Genomic DNA, 22,056 nt, shown 5'->3' with positions numbered 1-22,056 from the left:
CATTTATTGGCCATATTCCAGGCACAGTGCTAAGCGCTGTGCTTTTGTAGTCCTGTGTAACCCTCAAATAGAGAGGTGCTAGCTTTAGACATTAGATGTGTCTAAGAGACCAACCCGCAAAACGAATTTTTACAAATTTTATGCTATTTCCCTTTGGCTCATTTTCAAGATTGCAAAATCCTTTGTGTTTATTTCTCTACCTTTGCTTTACAGTTCACTCACTTATATTTCTAATGTTACTTTAAAAACTTAACTTGTAACAGACCGCCTTCAATAGGTCGGGTGTGTTCCCAGAACAGTGTTTAGTGTGTGGTCCTCTGAAGGGCAGATTCCTGGGTCACTCCCACCCCTCCTCCCATGGGACTGAGATTCAATATGCACAGGGTGGCCCCCCAGGAATCTGTAGTTTAAACCAATTCCTCAGGGACTTCATAGGAATATTAAAAATTGAGAAGCTCCCTCAAGGATCTACTATGCCTCATTTCCCTCTTCATCTCAATGACCTGCTCACCGTTAATGAGAATCTGGTGTTCTACATAAACTTCTCATTCATTCTGGAGCAGACGTGGAGACAGACTGTCTCAGAGTGGATGTGATGCGTTACATCTGCACCCCTGGGCGACCTTTCTAGTGTGCCCTGGGGATGCTCCCTGCCAACTCCACACCCTGTTGCTGGACAGCTACCTCACCCTCCCCATCCCTTTCTACACAGATTCGAGAACAAAACCGACAGGATGTGAAGTCGGCGGGGCCTCAGTCTCAGCTGCTGGCGAGTGTCATCGCTGAGAAGAGCCGAAGCCCGGTACAGCAGACGCTGCCCTTGTCTGGAGGGGAAACGTGTTTGCCTTCTGGGTCTGCAGTGCCTGGGGCCGGGCAGCAGGACCCCTGAGTCCTTATAGGCCCACCTTCCCCTGTGATCTTGGGCACTGGTGCTCTTGCTGCAAAATGGATGCTGTGAGGACTGGGGACAGTATCTCATCGCCTCCCGTGGGCGCCAGGCAGGGGAGGAGTAGCCCAGCCAGCCCACGGGAGTGATGTGGCTTCTATGCCTCCCCCTGGAACTCCCCTCTGCCCTCTGTCAGTGTCCCGCAGAGTGACCTCTCAGGAGCGCAGCTGGCCTCTCCCAGCGGCTCTGGGCCTGGCTGCCCTGAGCGGCTCTGGCCTCTGTGCGTGGAAACAGCACCATCAGGCCGTAGCTCTGGGAAGACGCTCACAGGCTCTCAGAGGGCAGACATGTATATAAGGACCGGTACTCCTACAGGATGGGAAGGGGCAGTGAGTTGCCCACACAAACACACGTAGAGTTAGAAAATATAAAGTTGTTCCCCTGCTTGAGATAGAACAGTTTTTGTTTAGTGCTTAGCAAAAGGGGTGAACGTCAGACTTCCGGCTTGTGTTGGAAATCATTGCTGCTCATTGCAAAGTAGCAGTGGCATCTTCCTTAGCAGTAAGGGCAGGGGCGGGGGATACAGGGACCATTCCTCTCTGTAGAGCAAACTGAGGTGATGTCATGATTGCAGATCAGGCTGCAACCCACCAGGTGGGTGGCCCTTGGCAGGGAAAGTGTGAAGGTTATGTCATCACCTCCACCCCACCTCAGCTGAGCCAAGAGGAGAAACATCAAATGTGCTACAGTGTCAAGGATAGAAATACCCCACGATAATGGGGGGAGGTGGCAGTTCAATACTGTGATCAACATTGTTAAAAACTCTGCCATTTGTACCGAGTGCTCTCCTTGGAGTCCCTCTTCTTGGGATCCTGGTCTTGGACTTTTTTGAACCCCATGGTTCCTTAAGATAGGCCCAGTGCTGCCTTCTTTTGGAAGGAGCCCATGGGCCCATCATCAGAAGACTTGATGAGCCAGAGACAGATGGCCTGGAGTGTGTGGTGTGGGCCAGCTGCCCAGGCTCACATCCCCACCCCCCTCACTTTCTTTGACTCCTTGGCTCCAGACCACTGAATTCCCAAAGGCTGAGATGAGGTTGCTGAGTTAGGATAAAGGACTATGGAGTCTGAGCTGTCCCGAGCTAGAGGGATCAAAGGATTCCCGAAGCTTACGCAAGGCCCAGCTGGTGAGCTCCCCAGAGCCAAGGGCTCCCCAGAGGGGGTGAAACACAGTGATTTTGCCAATGTCCCTTCAGGGACCTGCAGTACAGGCGGGTTGAATATCCAAGGTTCAGGACCTTGGCCCCCTTGTTATTTATGACTGTGTGCAAAACAGGACTAACAGTTTGGACTGAGAACGCCAAAGCCACTGTGTGTTTTGCATATGACTTACTGCTGGGTGCTGTGGCTTGCGCTGCTGGTGCGGGATGGTGGGGTGCATGGCGGGGAGCGGCTGGCGTGACACTGGTTGAGCCAACGCTTTGCATGCTGGGTTTTGGCTGACTGACTGTGGGCCGCCAGCTGTATTTGCACAGTGACGGCTTGCAAGCGTCCACAGTAGAGATCGCAATAAAGGTGTGTCTTCCTTCTGCTTGGGAGCATTCTTTGATTTTATTTCTGGGACAGAGAGAGGACCCCCTGCGTTCATCCAGGCAGTTACAAAGAAGTCGGGTCTGGGGGTTGAGGTGTAGCCGTGGGACGGAGTGAACAACCCCTACCCCGAGGCCCCGAGCTGTTGCCATGGAGCTGCATGCCACGCTGTCGCTAGCAAGACCACTGGCAGCCCCATGAGTCTGAAAGGAAGCTCGGGCCTGGGCCCTGACTGCGGCGTTCAGAGAGCGACACTCTCTGTGGTTAACTTTCAGTCCACAGAGAGCCAGCTGATGTCCCGGGGCCAGGCGGACACCAAAGACGAGGCCGAGGAGGTAGCGCCCAACCCCTTTAGCCAACTCACGGATCAGGAGCTGGAAGAGTACAAGAAGGAGGTGGAGAGGAAGAAGCTAGAACTCGATGGTAAATAACCCCCGGCAGCTGGTGCTTCAGGACCTCCCAGGCGGAGGGGAGAGCTCGGGGCACCCAGAGAGGCAGCAGAGCAAACCATGGCCCTCACTCCCCGCCAGCAGCCCTGGACCCCCTTCCTGGCTGCCTGTCAGGGCCCCCAGGGCTCAATCCAGCCTTGTCTCGCTTTCCTTTTCAATCTTCATTTGCTTCTCTCTGTCTCTTCTCTGTCACGTCCTCACTTTGACCTTCCTGCTCCATCAGCAAATAATATCCTTTTTTTTTTTTTTTTTTTTTTTGCGGTACGTGGGCCTCTCACTGTTGTGGCCTCTCCCGTTGCGGAGCACAGGCTCCGGATGCGCAGGCTCAGCGGCCATGGCTCATGGGCCCAGCCGCTCCGCGGCATGTGGGATCTTCCCAGACCGGGGCACGAACCCACGTCCCCTGCATCGGCAGGTGGACTCTCAACCACTGCGTCACCAGGGAAGCCCAGCAAATAATATTCTTATCAGCATGATTTTGTTAATCACAACAATGCCCCTCATGGCTCGTGCCTGACAGTTACACGGTGCTGCCGCCATGACCCCACCGACCCTCTCACCTGGGAATAAGGAGTTAATCCGTGAGGAGTGCCTATGAATATGGCCTAGGTCAGCAGACACCAGACAAATGTTAGCTGTAATAATATGTTCATTATAATACTGATCATAATTACTGATGATCTATCAGATGGGGTATAAACTGCTTAGCCGGGCAATCAGAGCTGAGTCCTTTATGTCAGAATCCAGCAGCTGAGTCCTTTATGTCAGAATCTCAGTCGAGCCCATCTCTCCATGCTGACTCCTAAGTAGTCATACTCTTGATAGCTTGTTCATGCCTTTGTCCCTTCCTGACAGAATTTCTCTTCTTGGCTAACCTGATTCAGTATTATCTACACTTCGGCCTCTGTGGCAGACCCCCTCCAGCCAGGAAGCCCTCTCTGTGCCCCACATGGAGCTGTCTCTTCTCTTTGCTTCAAGTGCACTTGGGGTCTGAGACACAGAATTCAGCTCTTGGTTTTGTCCACCAGGCAAGGCTTTCATTCCCTCAGGGCAGGGCCCCCTTCCACAGCCCCCGTCCCCACCCAGAGTCAGCCATCTTCCTAGGAACAAAGGCACTAGAATAATCCTTGCTGGCTTTCTTGGAGTTAGCTTGCTTGGAGTTCTCGGTGCCAATCGAAAAAGTAGATAGAAAAATATGGTGCTCTTTGTCTCTAGAGATTGTTTGGACCGGACATGTAAATTAGACAAATAATCAATAAGCTACATGCAAACAAATCGTGGGCGGGAGTTCCCCCTGCAGTCTTGCCGTCCACATCAGGGGTAACAAAGTCCATCCAAAGATGTCCTGTGATGGAGGAAACGGACTCCGACTCCTCCCACTTACCTCCCCTAGGATGTAGCAGAATTTTTTTTTTAAAGTTAGAGGAAGCAGCTAACTCCAGCCAGGAGAAATGAGGACCAAGCTGAAGAAAGCAGTTGTTTCAAAGCACTCTCGGTCTGCCCACCTCTCCTCTCCTTGACCTCTATCCTGAGCTGGCTTTCTGTATTTTCAGGAGAGAAAGAACCTGCCCCTGAGGAGCCTGGCTCACCTGTAAAGTCTGCACCTGCTTCTCCAGCTCAGAGCCCAGCCAAATCAGAGACGAAGAGCCCCGTGGGCTCTCCCTCCAAGTCTGTGGACGGTGAGTGGAGCTGAGCATCTGGGAGAGAGGAGGCGCCTCCACAGGCCTAGAAGGGGGTCTGCATAGAGGGTGGGCAGGTATTCACTGCAGGGCACCTGACTTTCAACAGGTGCTGCCCTCCTACGGGAGACTCTCCCCTCTGCTGTTTCTAGGGAACCTGAGACAGGGGTTACCAACTTTAAGCTTGTTCCGTTCACAAGCTGTGACAATACACCTTAGAGGTTAAGCCAAGTCTAAACAATGCTGAGTAAGTTAATGATTGACCCACAGCCTTCTCATCTCTTACTCAGACCAGGATGGCTGATGGGCCTTTCTAGATGCACCAGCCCAGTGCTCAGACTTTAATGTGCACAGGGATCGCCTAGGGATCTGGTTAAAATGAAGATTAAAATGTTAAAATGAAGACACAGTAGGTCTGGGGTGGGACCTGAGACCCTGCATTTCTGGCAATCCCCCAGGTGAGGCTGATGGTGTCATTCTCAACCTTGGCTGCACATCGGGATCACCTGGGGAGCTTTACAATCCCTGACGCCTGCCGGGGTCCCACCCCAGATTTCTGAGTTCAGTGGTCTAGGAGTGGGCATGGGGGAGTGCAGCCTGGAGTTGTAAGATCTCTCCAGGTGAATCTAATGTGTAGCCCAGGTTGAAAACCACTTTATTAGATACTAGTTTAGAGAACTGAATTCTAGGCCCAACTCAACTGTTGATTTTAGAAAATCAGATAATCTCTGTGCCTCAGTTTCCTTGTCTAGGAGATGGGGCTACTAATATTTTCCCCTTTTAAGGTTCTTATATATATAAGGGAAGGTGTAGGTGAAGACATACTTGGAAAGAGTGAAAGCCTGATGTAAATATAAGATCTAATTATGGTTATGATTAATAATATACATAGGATGGATAATAATATGAGAGTCCAAACCTCCTAGATCATGCAAGTGTCTTTAATGAGCTCCTAGAATCGTTCCGGGGCATGAACGCTGCACCTTTGGGGCACGCCACCCCAACTGTGAGCCCTTACCAGGGAGGGCTGAACCCCAGGCAGACAGTAGCAGCTGGGTGTCCTGATAGAACTTTCCCCCTCCTGGGTAGAATGGCCACACGTATAAATGCAGCTCGAATCCCCAACCCTGAGCTCCCTCCGTAAGTGAACTGCTGCCTTGAGCACAGGCCCAGCATTGGCAGGGGAAACCCATCTGCTTGAGGCCAGAGCCCCAAGTGGATGTCCCATGACTGTGTTCATCGTGGTGTTGTCAACCTGCCTCCACAACGTCTTCCTTTCTCTTCCTGTTGGTGCCTTCATCAAAGGAGTTTCCTCCGATTCTGAATACTTGTCTCTGTAGTAAGTGTAGAGAGGCTGTTTACTAACTCACTCCAATACGTGCAATGGGGGAGGGAGGACGTTTACAAAGGAAATATGTTCCTCCTCAGTTTTTTCTTTTGCTGCTCACAACCCTGCCTTCGGGAGGTTTCCTGACCATAAAAGTCATCACCAATTCCACATGTGCTGTGCATGGTTTAGGCATCCCTCTAGGACAGACACACATAGGTCATACCCGTGCACTAACACACTCCTGTACTTGCATGGGACATGCCACCCACAGTGAATGGGCCTTGGGCCAGCTGCTGGACGCCCCCTTTGGCAGAGGGCTTGTGGCCCTCGGGAACACATCTGCACCACCCCTTCCTAGTGCTTGGGCCCCTCTAAGGAGCCCATGACCTCTTCTAGGCAGAGCCTGAATGGCCTTGGGGACCAACTGCCTTATCTGCATGCAGAGAGCACCCGGCCTGACTGCAGTCTGCAGCATCCCTGCACCAACTGCAGGAAGGCGAGCCCACTGGAGAGGAGGCTGGTGGCAGGAGTGGGACAAGGGGTGGCAATTCCATTTCGGCTCTTGGGAGCCCCTTGGAGTGACCTCTGCTACTCAGTGGGACAGAGGTGGGGAGGAGAGGGGTGTGAGGGGTGGGATCACTGCTTTCCCACTGCCTGACGTCGTTCCCACTGAAGCAGGATTCCTGCTTCTCTCTGGCCCAAATCTATGCTCCATGGAGAGGCACATTCTAGTTGAGTTGTTAGAAAAGAATCTTACTGTAACACAGGCAGAGCTGGGGAGCGTGGACCTCCTTGGTGCCTTCCCTGCATGAAGAGGCACCAGTTGGAGCTGTCTGGGGTGACGGTGTGAAGTGGGGCTGGGTGGCCTTGGCCAGCTCCTCAGAACAACAGGGCTGACCCCCCGAGTAGCATCTGCACTTTGACATGTAGCTTACCCATCAGATCCGGAATGACTTTTACACCATTGGTCCCCATGCTCTCAAATCCTCTTGTGCTAATTCACCTCAATGTCACTCCTCATCTGTCTCCCTGACTCCTACCCCCTCAGCCTCTCTGAAGTAGTCCTTCCAGTCCTGTTCCTTCACATCTGGCCATCTCTGTCATCACCTTCTCTGTTGACTGGCTCCTGACTGTCCCTGCCCCTGCTGAGTCAATCCCCCCATGGACCCCTCAGGAGCATTGGCTATGCCTGCAAAGAAATAGTCAGCTGTGTCACTACTAATTTAGCCATCTCAAATAAGTTGCATAAAAACACTGCAGGATGGGGGACTAACATGAATCCTTGCCTTTCCTAACTTACAGCATTGTTATCAGGATAAAATGAGCTCATAAATATAAAAGGACCTTGTAATGCGCTTTCATAAATGAGTTCTCCTTATGTACTGTGTTCTCAGGATTGTGAGAGATACTACACTGCTTGCTGTTTTAAGCCACTAAGTTCTGGTGTGGTTTGTTATGCAGCAGTAGATAACTATTAAGTCATAGTGCCTAATGAGAACTGGTTTATGGAAATTAGTTCTTCTGTGGGTTGACAAGGCTCAGCGGGTGGTTCTTCTGCTCCACTGATGTCAGCTGGGGCTGCAGTCATCTGGTTGCCTGACTAAGCTAGAACTTCCAACATGGTGCACTCACATGTCAGGTGCCTTGTCAGGGGCAGCTGGAAGGCTGGGCTCAGCTGGGACAGTGGAATGGCTGGGCCTCTTTCTCTGTCTCTCTGTCTGTCTGTCTGTCTCTCCATATAACTGTAGGTCCTCTCCATGTGGCCTCTCCATCTGTGTTTCCATCAAGGTAGTTGGACTTTACACATGGTGCCTCAAGGCTCCCCAAACTATAGAAGCAGAAGCTGCTGGGTCTTCTTAATCCTTCGGCCCGAGGCTGGCTCAGTGGCACTTCCTCTGCATTCTGTTGGTTTCTCCAAGCCACAGGGCCAGCCCAGATTCAGTGTGGGAAGGGACCACACTCAAGTGTAAAATTCATATATTGGTGGTAGGTTTAGAGAAGGGCAAGATCATTGTCAAATGTCAAGGGAGGCTGGAACCAGACCTTGGGGAGATATATTGCTTGGATTGGCAGATAGGAGTAGAGTGGGCTGTCCAGGGAGTGGGCATTTCTGGAAGGGGACATCGGAGGACTGAGAGACAAGTGTTTGGATGCTGAGGGATAGTGAGAAATCCAGTCTGAGAGGTAGGTACCCAAACAAGCTCGGCATCTCCCTACCAAAGCACCTCCCTTCCTCCTCCAGCCTCTTCAAGCCTTTCAGCTCTTCCCAAGCCACAATGGTGTGGCTATGGACCTAGGCTGCCAAGTCCAGTCTTGTTCCAAATCCACTCTCCCTCTTCCCCTCTGCTTCCTGGCCACCATCCTTGGAGAGATCCCCCGATTTCCCAGCCTCTACCCCATTCCACCCACCCTACACCTGTCTCCTACTCCCAGAGCTCAAATTGCCCCATCTAGGAGAGAAAGCCAGTGGTTCGTCTTAGGAGATGCTAGAAGGTGAGTTCGCATCTGCCGTAGCTCCTGGAGCCCTTCAAATAGCTGAAGACCCAGCTAGTTCTGACCTTAACTGTCGTGGGCTGTTAACAAAGGAGGGATCTGGACTCTCAGAGCTGGTCCTTGATACTTTCCTTACTGGGGCCCAATAAGTATTTATTTCTAGAGCCTTGACTGCTGCCCCTTTTCTTGGCCAACTGCACCCTCCAGGGGTCTCTGTCCCCCCCGCCCCCTCAGCTGAGGGAGTGATGACCTCGATCTGGAACCCGACTCCTCCAAGGCCCATGGCGCCTCCCAGCCCCATGTTCTGTTTGCCGGTGCTCTCCAGACGATTCATGGTGCGGAAGCTCTGTGAGATGCTGGTGACATGCCCGGTGTGGACTTGTTTTCTGGCTGGGGAGAAGAATCTTGCTGTGGTCTCCTAGAGCAAGCCAGCAGGGGCTGTGTTTGCATATGCAGCTGAAGGGGCGGGCGTGGGTGAAGGCCACTGCTGGGACGGGGATGCCTATCACCACAGGGCGGGAAATGGTACCTGGACAGAATGTGGGGTCCTCTGATCCATAGTTGTGTTCGTGGAGCTAGAAGGCAGGTAACAAAATCACCTGAGACGGTGTGACTTGAGAAACACATCCTCATGGGTCATCCAAGTGAGGGGCCATTGGAGGTACAAGAGCCCAGGAGGCCAAGAGTGGGAACAGGGGAATAGGTACAGGAGACAAAGGCCAGCATGCAGGGCTGCTGTTTGTTTACAAGGTTGGGTCCAGTTCAGCGTAGAAGGCTCAGGCTGGGACAGACAAGAAAGAAGATGAGGTATGGTGTTGGCTTGGTTAGAATAAAACCATTCACACGTTCGTTTGCTTATGCATTCAACCATTCATGGATTCCACAACCATTCTTTGAGTACCTCCTATAAGCTAGTCACGTAGATAATTAAACACAGTCTTGTCTGATTTATTTCAGTTTTGAGGGGAGAGATAGGCATAAAAAAGAAGCGATTGTTTTACAGTCACTGTGATGGAAATTTATCTAGTAGGGGCCGAAAGGAAGGAGTGACAAATTCTACCTGGAAGCAGGGATGGGACCAGGAAAGACTTTAAGGGGAGGGTAACACTCAAGCTGATTGATTGTGTGGGTGAAGGTTGGGGACACAGAGAAGAGAGAGAAGGGTGGTCCAGACAGAGGGAAACAGACTGCAATGGCAGGGAGGGGTCCAGGGATCAGAGGGTTGATGAGGCCAAAAGTAGATGAAGAGAGGAGAGGGGAGTGGTCGGGGGAAGGCTGTGTCTGGACTGATTTTCTGCGTTCAAGAGAACGGCCAGTGATGACCATGGGAATGCATGGTGGGCGGGAGGGCAGTAAGGGCCATAGGAGTCAAGCGCATTAGAGGACTTGGTAGCTGGATGATGGCAGGATGCGGGCCAGACAGTAGGAAGAATGGGGGCCAGGGCCAAGGTCTTCAGTACTAAGAGGGGACAGTCCTCAGGAGTTATTGGAGAAGACGTTTGCTTACCGAGATAGTTAAACTAGCCCATGTTAACTGTCCCCAAATTTAACCCCCTCTGTCCCATCTTCCATGTAACCAGACATTTCTCCAGTCTTTACCCCATCAAGAACGCTAGCCATTTCCCAAGACATCTATCTTGCCCCACTCTGTCTGTAAGGGACACCAGTCTCCCACCTTCCCCAGCTCCCACACTCCCACTTTCTTGTGGTGTGATATCCCTCACACTCACACACATGCACTCTCAATCACACACACCCCTCTCAGTTTCACGTAGTGCAAAGAACACTAAGCTGGGACGGCTGGAAACTGAGGTCTGCCTGCTTTTACTGCTTTACTCAGTTTTCCTATCTGTAAAATGGGGAGGAGCTAGATTAACTTTACCTTCCTTTCTACTTTTCAAAGTCTACAGTTTCAGAATTTTCCCTCCTCCTTCCCCATACAGGCATTTCAAAGCTTGAGTGGAAGCAGGGTGGGAAGAGAGTGGGAAGGAGGAGAAAGGACAGCAGGAGGCTTTCACTCCTGGCCTTGAATAGGGTGGCAGTCTGTAGGGTCCATGCCACTCAGGGAATCCCACCCTCCCTCTGCCTGCCCCTCTCTGCCTACTGGGAAGATACTCTCCATTTTTGAAAAGTTCCTCAGAGGTGTAGGAAATGAAATGGGTATGAAAACATGTCATTTCCATATTTTTACTAGTGAAACTGAACCAGTTACAGCAATTCTTAGATGCATCCCCTGAGTTGTCCACGGCAGTGCCCTCCCCTTCCTACAGCCTCTCTGTAGTCTGCGTCTGTTCCCTTGTTCTGTCTGTTCCTGGGAAAGCTCCCAACCGGGCCCCTGCTGGGCTGCTGCCATGTCTAGAGATCATTACCTGTTTACATTTTTAGGCAAGAGCCCAGAGTCCCTGGCCTGCCAAGGGCCTGTTCTCTCCTGTTTGGGAGAGAACCCTGCCTACCCCTTTCTCCTTACCGTGTCAGACCGCCCCTCTCTTTGCTCTAGACTTCCTTTATATAATTGCCTAGAAATGGTTCTATTAGCCCCAGGTTGAAGCTCTCGCCTGAATGAAATCTTATGGGTCACGTCTTTGGATCTTTTTCCAGAAGACGCTAAGAAGACGGAAACAAGCAAAGCCACCACAGAGCCGGAAAAGACGCAGCCAGAAGGAGTGGTGGTTAACGGCAGGGAGGACGAGCAGACAGCAGAGGACATCCTCAGCAAAGGCCTCAGCCAGATGACCACCAGTGCCGACACGGATGTCGACACCTCGAAGGACAAAACAGAGTCAGTCACCAGCGGTCCCATGTCCCCAGAGGGTTCGCCTTCCAAGTCTCCCTCAAAGAAGAAGAAGAAATTCCGCACCCCGTCCTTCCTGAAGAAAAGCAAAAAGAAGGAGAAAGTGGAGTCCTGATTTGCAGCCCCGTGGGGCTCCCATCTGCGTCCTCCCTCCCCTCCCTCGCCGTCTCCCATCTCTGTCCCTGGAAGCACGGGGCCAAGGAGGGGTCGAATAGGCCCTGGATCACACTCTGATGGGAAACTTAGAGATTACCCCACCAACCCCTCATTTTACAGTTGCCCCACAGAAATCAGGTGACTTTCCCAAGGTCATACAGCTGGTTCGTGGCGGAGCCTGCGCTGGAAGTCAGGTCTTCTGGCTCCCAGTCCAATGCTCTTTCCACTACACGACACTGCCTAGCTGGGCTGCCCTTGTGAGGATGCTGCCTCTGATCTGAGCCCAGGGCAAGGGGCCAAAGTCAGCCGCAAGCTCTCACAAATCAGACCCAAATCAGACAGGTCGAGGCTCCCCCGAGCAGGGTCCTTGTCCTTGCGTGAACCCAACCTCCTGCTGGTGGAGCTGTCGCTTTGTTTAGAAATCTCTCTTCTCTTTCCCGTAGGGTAACTGCCCTGCTGCTCACAGGAACCACACAAGTGGACCCGCCCCCTCCACCAGAAGTTAATCCTTGTTCCCAAGGGCTGATGGCTTAGCTTGTGCTCCCCCAACCACTAACCCCGAGCTTTCCTCATGGAACCTCTGGAATGACGGCCGGAATTGTTGTAAGAGTGGGCAGACGTGAGGGCAGCCAGCTCAGCCACAGCGTGGAGGATGGTCCGATCGATATAAGAAGCCAGGAACTTGACCCATTTGAACAGTGCATCTCAGGCACTTCAAAACTAAAACCAAATTTAGCTTAGGAAAAACTTCTGTCATAAGCAGGGCCGAAATTTGGGGAAATTTCCATCCTCTGTTGGCTTTGGGTTGTACAAGGAGGATCAGGACAGCGCGGATACGTGATGCCTTTCAAGCATTTGCCTGACTCTCAGGGCAGCGCGGCTCACCCTGTCCCCCTCCGGTCCGGCATCTGGGATCCCCTGACCTTCCCTTAAACCTAGAAGCCCTGGCTCACAGCCTGGAACTGGCATCCTTGGCCCCTTGACCTTGGCCCCCTGACCGTGGCTCCTCTGGGTTCTGACTCAGTCACTCTAGGTCCAGCAGAGGAGAATGAGGTGAGCCCTTCAGGATTAGTCCTCTCGGACCAGCTCTCAGAGAAAGGCTTGCGTGTCCCTGGCCCCGTCACTGTCTGCCCATCAATCCTGGGGCCTGTAAGAGCCACAGCTATTTTTTTAGATGCCGTCACTATCTTTTCATACTCTTCCCCGGGGCTTTGATTTATAAGCAACATTGACTCCTAAAAAACAGACAATCCATTCTCTTTAAAGCACAGTGTCTTCAAAGAATATTTTCCCTTTCTGTCCTGAATATTGTCAAAGTATTTTTGAAAGCTCTTAATCATAGTTTTCCATTTTTGAGCACTTACTACACACACACACACACACACACACACACACACACACACACACACACACACACACACTGTGCAGGCTTCACATACACTATATCCTTTAACCCTCCCTGTGATGTGGGTCAGATTATTCCCATTTTATGGGTAAGAGAACTGAGCCCCCCAAAGGATAATTGACTTGTTCCAGTGACTTGGCTAGAAAGATTCAGAGGCTGGATTTGAACCCAGGTCCGTCTGAGTCCAGAGCCTTTGCACTTAAGAGCTACGATGATCAGAAAACTTTAATCTCCGAGGGTGGTTGTTTTAGTCCTGGACCGTTTCGTTTCTGTGACTGGTCTCCACTGCATAATGTTAGCACTTGAAGCGAAGGTAGGAAACCACCTGTGTTCCCCCCAATCAGTGCACAGTAAGTTCCTGGTGAATGTGGGCTGTGACAGGGCCAGTGTGGACCTCTGACAAAGGAGAGGCCAGAGCCTTCTGGTTGGGGCAGGAAATACCATCACCGTTGGGCTATTTCTTGAGAAGGAAGGAAACTGACACAAGACTAAGGAAAACACAAATACTGTGTGTCCCTAGAGCAGATTCCTAACTGCTACCCAGACCCATCTCTCTGTTCTGCTTCTGACTGAGTCAAGTCTTGTGATGGACAACCCAAAGCAGAAAAGCCTGTGATATGGCAAATGCCTTTCAAAGCCACTCCTTTGATGGCTTCTTTCAAAAAAAAAGAAGATTTCGCATTCATTCATTCATCCCAATATTTGTTAAGCATCCACAAAGCAGCAGGCATTATGCTGACATTAAAACAATCGCTGTGACTAGAACAGTCAGCGGCAGGCAGTGTTAAGAGAAAGGTAGAGGGGACCCAACCACTGATGCAGCTTTTTATGTTTGAGTGGTTGTCGCTCAGAGATGATGTCAACAGACTCTTTGCTTTCATCACATTCTCTTTATTCCCGTTAAAACAGGGAGGCCTCATTTAGGTGAACATGCCAGGGCCTTGCAGGAGTTTATGCCATGGGGCCACCTCATATCCAACCATCTGTTCTTTCCCTATGCGTTCAAAAACCACGCATGAGCTTAGGTCATGGACCAAGCTTGAGGGCAGGACATGGTCCCCGCCTGAAGGAGGTTCCTAAGTCTAGTAGGCATGTAAACAAGTTACAGAACGGGCAAGGGTGCAGAGGAGGTGTAAGGAAGCGTTGATTGGCTGTCTTCCAGGCCAGAGAAACCTTCCTGAAAGGAGTGACGGTTGAGTTAGGGTTTCAAAACAAAGAGGAATTTTCCAGGAGGACAAGAGGATTAGTAGGACACTGGTGATGAGGGAAGAGCCCGTGCAAAGGCACGGAAGCATGAAACGCCATGACGCGTCCGTGGAGTAATTCAGTGCGGCTGGGACAGAAAGCGTGAGTCAGGTGATGGGGTTCACTTCACAGGTGGGCAGGGGTGGGGTCATAAAGAAACTCGTAGAAGGTGTGGGGGAGTGGGACTTTATCACGAACGGGGTTTGGAGCTGCTGAGGGCTTGTGGTCAGGGTAGACCGTGAGCAGGTTGCATCTTAGAAAAATTCCTTTGGTGACTGAGCGGAGAAATGACTGGAGGGGGCAGCACTGGAGGCATGGGAGGTCTCCACAAGGAGGCCTTTCGGAAACTGGAACGGATGTGGTGGCCTGCCTTACACTGCCTTTTCCCTTATAGCAAATAGTGAGCTGGGAGCACAGAATTCATTCCCATGACATTCTTTGGATGAGGCATCTTAAGAGAGCTTTTCAACAAGGAGAGGGAACTATTCAGAGAGCCAATGCTCAGCGCAGCTTCCAGTTCTGTTTTGTCTTGGTGTAGAGTTGCTGGGAGAGCTGTCGAGTCACCCTGCCCATTTCTCGTCCTCTTGAACGTATAGGAGGCAGCTGGCATGGCTCCAGGCTCGAGGCCAGGTGCTGAGTGCTCCTGAAGCAGATGTGCCATTCAGACAAGACCACAGGCTCGCAGGGTGAGAGGAAGGGACTTATTCTTTGGCTCTGAAAAAAAGTTGGCTGAATACTTTGGCCAGTATCTGTCTGGAGAAAAATACTCAGCCTGTGAGGAGCTCAGCAGTGTTAGGTGACAGGATGGCTTCTAGTAAAGCTTGGATATGCTGTGGAAAAGGATGAGAAAGTGTGGACTGAGATGCTACGTTACAGATGCTGAGCTGGGGAGTGGAGAGGTTTCTGAGCCTGTCTCCTTGGGAAGATGGGCAGGGGTGGGAGTAAGGAGGCAGAGGTGTTACAGAGATGCAAGCTTGGTGCCAGTGACTCCCCCTGTACTGGTGGCCGGTGCCCAGCAGTCATGTGTGAGGACCATCCATACCACGTGACCTTTCCTCAAACTTTGCAAAAAGCACTGCCAAGAGACCAGCCCAGATCTGGGCTCCACGAGAGCCTCCTGGCCTGCAGGCGACCCAAGTCACTGTCCAACTTCAGCCAGGTTATACAGACAAAAAGAACCTCCCTCAACCCTCCTGTAAGGAAAATGGGGCTCTTCCTCTGCAGACAGATAAATTCTTTTGAAAGAACTTGAGTGGATTTGGATGAGAAGTCTGGTCCAGTAAGAACCCCACTGGAAAGCATCACCCTTATACCACTGATTGTGTACTCTGAGCCTTACATTCTGCTCCCCGTCCAGTAGTATCACTCACTCCTGAATGTGGCAAGACAGTCATGCAGATGTCATTTGGCACTGACATCACAGAGGGCTACTACCCTTGTCAGCACGGGAAGAAGAGCTATGCAGTCACTTCTCTGGTTGCCGTGGATTTGAAAGAACCATTCACCCAACATCACGATTCACTTCTGAAAGCCTAAAAAATGAAAAGGAAGTGTGGATTTCTCCATGGAGGTAGTCCGAGGGGCAGATAGACACACAGCCTACCCTCGGCCTCTGTGCCGTCTTTTGTACCGGTGTGAATTTTATGCTCTAGCTCCAGGCAGGAATACACAGTTTTTGACTGTTGAACAAATGAGAAAAACTACAGCCCTTCCCCTGGGTACGGGTGCAGGTCGGCAGCGGTACTCGAGGTAGCTGCCACATTGCATTTGCCTCTCCGAGCACAGAGGAAGCGGGTCTGTTAAAATCTTCTCTACCATACAAGCCCAAGCGAACTCTCTAAGACAATAACATTCAAAGAGTCTGAGAAGAAATGAAGGAGGGGACAAATCTATGCAAATCTATGCTCTCCACCCCCGCAGAAAGGACAGGGCTCCCCACAATTCAAGACGTGATGGGCCATTATATCCTCACTTTTCCACATCTATTCTGAGAGGGATACTTTAAAAAGTCAGAGACCTGAAATGACTAATGAAATATGCTCATTGGATGTTTATCTGTGGGCAGTTCCACTGGTGCCCACAATATGAAAAAGCACGCACAGTACACAGTAGAGTGTTGAATTCCAGACGCCCCATCTAAGCAACCTGTCCACTTGGACGTGGATTCCTTTTTGCCGGAACTAAGAGTGCCCATGTAGAGCTCTGTCGCCAGTGCACACCCAACCCTGTTAGCCTCCCACGGTGAGAAGCCACCTCTCACCCAGGCCTCAGTGTGGGGTTTCAGGCGGGGTGTCTCTCTTGAGTGGAGAAAGCGCCTTTCGTCATTTTTATGTAGAGAGGCTTCTCTTTTTAGGAAAGATTAGGGAAAACCTCTGGTTGGGGATTTTCTTAAAAATACAGAAGCTATGGTTTGCGTTGGTTTGTACTTACGTGGTATGAAGGTTTGCCAAATTGATGTTTGGTGCCCTCTGCCTTCAAGCTTGCCCCCAAAGTTGGGCTGTCACTATGAGACATTGGGGCCTGAAGATGGAGAAGAAGTGGTCACCGTTACGGGCACAGGGAGGGACTCAGGTGGACCTGGAAGCAGAGTCTCGCTGTGGGGAGGTACCAGCCAGTAGCTTTCCCTGTGTAGTCGGCCCTTGATTTTTCTCACCCACTGTTTCCAAGCAGCAGGGTGAGGCCCGCTGTGACGCGGCAAATCCCCTATCTTTTGTGTGAAGAAAATGTTTTGAGGGCTTAGGGGGTGGGAGGAGACTAGCAAGAAAAACCCTAAACTCTTCTCCCCTCCAACAAATTATCTTGTATAATTTTGAGAAGCGCAAAGGCCAGATCTTCTCTGTTAAAGTGAACCAGAAGGAGGAAGACAGTTGGACCAAGGACAGAGGGGCTACATTTAAATACATCAAAGGCTTCCTAAAATGGGAATATATTTTGGGGACCTCACCCCCACCTTTCAACTGCACCCCATGCCTATCGGTCCTGCTTTGTGGGTGATTGTTTGATCTCCACCGGCTGCTCCACCTTTAAATTCCTGTAATTTATGCTACACTGCTGAGTCCCACACCCTTTCTCAGGAAGAGGCGGGGGTTGGGGGGGAGCAGAAATGGTCCTGAGCCTGGCTCACCTGGTGGTGGAGCACACGGGGGTCTAGGTAGAGTGCTGTGTTCTCTAGAGCTGTGGACGGTTTCGGTGAAACGTCTGTGTCTGACAATCGTCTTCCCTTGTACATACATGGTCTGTGTTTAGCTTTTCCTAGTATTGTGAAGTTTCAAATAGGGGTTCCATGCAAATACTCTTTCTGCCACTGAAATGCCAGCCCCCCGGATTGTGCATCTTTCCCACAAGTGGTTTTGCCTTTACGCTAACACTTTTTGAGCCTCTGATGTGCAGACTGATTCGTTTCTTGGGCTTTTATTTTGCAATTTTATATATATATATACACACATTATATATATAATATATATATATTTATGGGTTGGTTTTGTACGGTTTTCTGTTTGAATCTCTGAGCACCAAAGCTGCCCTCGGATTGTCAAGAGAACTTTCCAGAGCCACTTCCTGAGCCCCCCTCTGCTTTGGTGTTTGTGGTGCTGGGCGGTATCTCTGGCCATGGATTTCTGTATGTACCTGCTGTCTTCTCACCCGCAGATATTACCCTAGTAAATCTACTGTGCTTGGCTTCCCGGTGTGTGACCCATCTCTCTCAGCCACCCAGTTCTTCCAGCTCCCTGGGGAGCAGAAGCCAAAGAGGGGCTCCATGTATGGAAACTTTTATCCTGGAAACCTCACGCATGGAAACCTGGACATATGAATCATTGAGTTCTGACTGGGGAGGGAGGTAATAAAATGCTACGGTCCTCTGAGAAGGGAAAGGCCAGGTGGATTTGCAAACAGCTCTGTGGAGGAAGGTCAATTTTGATGGGTTGGGATGGGGAGGGCTTGCAGAAACAAACAGGAGAGGTTCACAGGCTGGAATGGAAAGAGGTGTCAGGCCAGGATCAGAGGGCTGGGGAGAGCTAAGATATCACCCCAAAGGGCAAAAGGGGAACAGAGACACTAGAGGAGAGGAAGAAGAGGAGGAAAGAGCCATTTTGCCCCCTTCCAACTCTTCTTTACTCAAATAAGGAGCTCAGTGTTTGTGGAGGGTCCACACACATCAGTCAGGTGCTGTTTAAGTGTCTTATACATAGCACCTCATTTAATCCCCATAAAACCAGAAGGGCGATCCTATTATCATTACCCAGTTTACAGATGAGGAAACAGGCTCAGAAATAAGAAAACTGGGGCTTCCCTGGTGGCGCAGTGGTTGAGAGTCCGCCTGCCGATGCAGCGGACACAGGTTCGTGTCCCGGTCGGGGAAGATCCCACATGCCGCGGAGCGGCTGGGCCCGTGAGCCATGGCCGCTGAGCCTGCGCGTCCGGAGCCTGTGCTCCGCGACGGGAGAGGCCACGACAGTGAGAGGCCCGCGTACCGCAAAAAAAAAAGAAAAGAAAAGAAAACTGTCATGAGCCACAGGTTAACATGTGGTGAAGACCAAATTCAAACCGAGGTCTTCTAGGTAACCAAGTTTTTCCCACTACTGCCCATTGCCCAGTGTCCTGAGCAAAGAGACCTCTACAGAAGCAGATCTGATCATCACTCCCAGGCCCACCTGTTCCAAAAATTGCAGTCTCCTGCTGCATCCAGGTGCCCCAAAGCCCCCACAGTCTCCCCCACAGGAGCCGAGGTTCTCCCCTGCCCCAAAGCCATCAGTTTCTCCTCTCCTGAAGTCACCAAGGAAACTGCCTGTAAGCAGCACAACGTCTTAGCTCTGTCTTCGCACAGCTGTGTGCACGGATCAGGCCAGGGACCATAGTCAGTGTGCTGACATCGCTGTATAAGGCTGGCTGCAGCCGAAGGTGTCGATGCAAATGCTCAGGTTGAACAACTCCCCACCCTCGCATCCGCCACCTCCTCCTCCTAAATGTCTACTGCAAGGACGAAGGGATCCAAACATGGGAGCAGAGTGCCCTCTACCGGCCAGAAAAGCTGAGGAATGTCTTCACAGCGTATAGTGCTGGAGGGAAGATTTAGGGTCAACCAATCGCGTGAGAAAGGGGAGGTTGCCTGGACAGGAGGGTGAAAGGACCCGCAGTGGAAGCCAGCTAGCTGATAGCAGTGAGGGACACCTGGGACACTGGGGAAATGCTGGGGGAGGGCAAGCCTGGCCTCAAGGCAGAGAGCCAGGTGCAGGATTCCCACAGCTGGAACGCTGTTTGCAAGGTCTAGGTAACAAGGGGAGAGAGGGGATGCCTCAGCATCCTGACAAGGGTCAGAGTGCCAGGCCCCCCCACGAATGCCGGCTACTCTCATAAATATGAAAAAGGAAAATTTCAGCCAAGTTTTGCAGACTCCACTGCTGCCACACAGATAACCTCTAATCTGACAAAAGGTAACCATTAGAAACGGAAATCTTTTCTTCTCTCTTCCTTTGGACCTTTGGACAGGGAGCCACACATCTCTGACGGGAACCATCTTTAATCTGATAGAGATCGAACTCTTTCAGGAATAAGCATGGAGAAAAATAGTGCGGTAATGATTTAGTAGTTCAAAAGCAGGAGCCAGTCTGAGAAATGGGGAGACATGCTCCTCAATGTAGCTGAGTTACTGCGAAAAACAAGAAGGTTAAGAAAATCTTTATTAATATCCACTTATCAGAAAAGACCAGCCAGTCATGAAAAGGGAGCACTTTAAACTAAGAAAAAAAAAATTTTTTTTTTGATGATGAGAAACAATGCCGTATTTTATTTTATCTTTTTTTGCGGTGCGGGCCTCTCACTGTTGTGGCCTCTCCCGTTGCGGAGCACAGGCTCCGGACGCGCAGGCTCAGCGGCCATGGCTCACGGGCCCAGCCGCTTTGCGGCATGTGGGATCTTCCCGGACTGGGGCACGAACCCGTGTCCCCTGCATCGGCAGGTGGACGCTCAACCACTGCGCCATCAGGGAAGCCCACAGTGCTGTATTTTAAAACGAGGCATGGGCAGTCAACAGCAGGTTGAAGATTGTTGATGAATGAGGAGAGCATAAAGATATGTTTAGACAGGTAAGGATCTCAAGCCCAGCACCGGAAAAAATTAGCCAATCATGTGTCCAGTTGATTGGGAAATCAATCTAAGTAAATGAGAATGGGAAGGACATGGGATTAAAAAATGGTCGTGAGCAATTAAATCAAACAAGTTTATACCTAAGTCTAGTCTTTCATTGTTAACTTAACAAACTTAAAGCAATTGTTTAAAAAGTAGTTATTGGAATACACACACACACACACTTGGAACAGCAGAGGAGTAAAATATGCTGAATTTATCATTATTGATGAGAGGGATCTAATAGATTTTTCATTTTTTTTTCACACACTGTATTTTATTTTTTACAAAGGATAAATAAACTGACACCAAGCATTGTAAATGGATGACCACAACAAAAGCAACAATGATTGCAATTACCAAACACGAAACACACTCATACTATGTCATAATATTGACATTCAGTCCAGGAATCCTCCACTGTAACAGCTCCTTTACTTTGCAGTGAAAATTGATTTGTATATTTTTTGCCTCTGAGTCCTTGTGGGATTTTTTTTTATTCAAACAGAAAGTCACAAAAATTGTAATCATCCTCATCAGGTCACTCAGTCCCATGTAATTAATTTTTTTTCATCTTGATCTTTTGTTAGCACTTTTAGGAATTCATCAGTTTTCCATTAGAGTTCTGAAAATGCTTCTTCATTCGGTTCAGCAGTATAGTCAGTTACCAGAAACCTGTACTTGTCAGAGTCTTGTCCATGAATTCCTTGAAGATGAAACCCTTTTATAGGAACATTTTTGCAAAAGCATCAGAGTACACCCAGAACTGTCTGTAAATGACAAAAGACTTAAAAATGACCACCGTTAAAGATTTGATGAAAGTTCATAATAATGCAATTGACAAGGAAATATAGTTATTTCTGAGATACACATTTTAAAGTAATAACTAGAATTATGACTTATAACATTATACCAGAACATATAAGATTTTTAGAAATTTCATGTCATGTCTGAAACATTTATATTAATGTATTTCCATACAAATAACCCAAAGAAAGTTTAGTATTAGTTGTTTTGTTTTATACAGCAGGTTCTTATTAGTCATCAATTTTATACACATCAGTGTATACATGTCATTCCCAATCGCCCAATTCAGCACACCATCATCCCCATCCCACCGCGGTTTTCCCCCCTTGGTGTCCATACATTTGTTCTCTACATCTGTGTCTCAACCTCTGCCCTGCAAACTGGTTCATCTGTGCCATTTTTCTAGGTTCCATATACATGCGTTAATACACGATATATGTTTTTCTCTTTATGACTTACTTCGCTCTGTATGACAGTCTCTAGATCCATCCACATCTCAACAAATGACTCAATTTTGTTTCTTTTTATGGATAATATTCCACTGTATATATGTGCCACATCTTCTTTATCCATTCGTCTGTCGATGGGCATTTAGGTTGCTTCCATGACCTGGCTATTGTAAATAGTGCTGCAGTGAACATTGTGGTACATGACTCTTTTTGAATTATGGTTTTCTCTGGGTATATGCCCAATAGCGGGATTGCTGGATCATATGGTAATTCTATTTTTAGTTTTTTAAGGAACCTCCATACTGTTCTCCATAGTGGCTGTATCAATTTACATTCCCACCAACAGTGCAAGAGGGTTCCCTTTTCTCCACACCCTCTCCAGCATTTGTTGTTTGTAGATTTTCTGATGATGCCCATTCTAACTGGTGTGAGGTGATACCTCATTGTAGCTTTGATTTGCATTTCTCTAATAATTAGTGATGTTGAGCAGCTTTTCATGTGCTTCTTGGCCATCTGTATGTCTTCTTTGGAAAAATGTCTATTTAAGTCTTCTGCCCATTTTTGGATTGGGTTGTTTGTTTCTTTAATATTGAGCTGCATGAGCTGTTTATATATTTTGGAGATTCATCCTTTGTCCGTTGATTCGTTTGCAAA

The 22,056-nt window shown here is 49.7% G+C and overlaps 1 protein-coding gene across 2 annotated transcripts in view; it reads left to right on the top strand.

The window, feature by feature from the left end:
* ADD2 (adducin 2) overlaps positions 1 to 17,500 on the top strand; it is a 109,358-nt gene extending 91,858 nt beyond the window's left edge. For both annotated transcript variants that reach the window (XM_032653172.1, XM_032653173.1), the window contains 4 exons: positions 713 to 802; positions 2,751 to 2,898; positions 4,478 to 4,603; positions 11,025 to 17,500. In XM_032653172.1, coding sequence (XP_032509063.1) covers positions 713 to 802; positions 2,751 to 2,898; positions 4,478 to 4,603; positions 11,025 to 11,332 — 672 coding nt within the window. In that variant the 3' untranslated portion in view covers positions 11,333 to 17,500. The remainder of the gene's footprint in view (positions 1 to 712; positions 803 to 2,750; positions 2,899 to 4,477; positions 4,604 to 11,024) is intronic.
* The last annotated feature ends 4,556 nt before the right edge of the window (positions 17,501 to 22,056 follow it).

Source organism: Phocoena sinus, chromosome 13 (genome assembly GCF_008692025.1).
Source record: "Phocoena sinus isolate mPhoSin1 chromosome 13, mPhoSin1.pri, whole genome shotgun sequence".
In the NCBI taxonomy this organism is placed as follows: domain Eukaryota; kingdom Metazoa; phylum Chordata; class Mammalia; order Artiodactyla; family Phocoenidae; genus Phocoena; species Phocoena sinus.
Note: the sequence above shows the minus strand (reverse complement) of the source record. Positions and strands in the feature narration are given on the sequence as shown.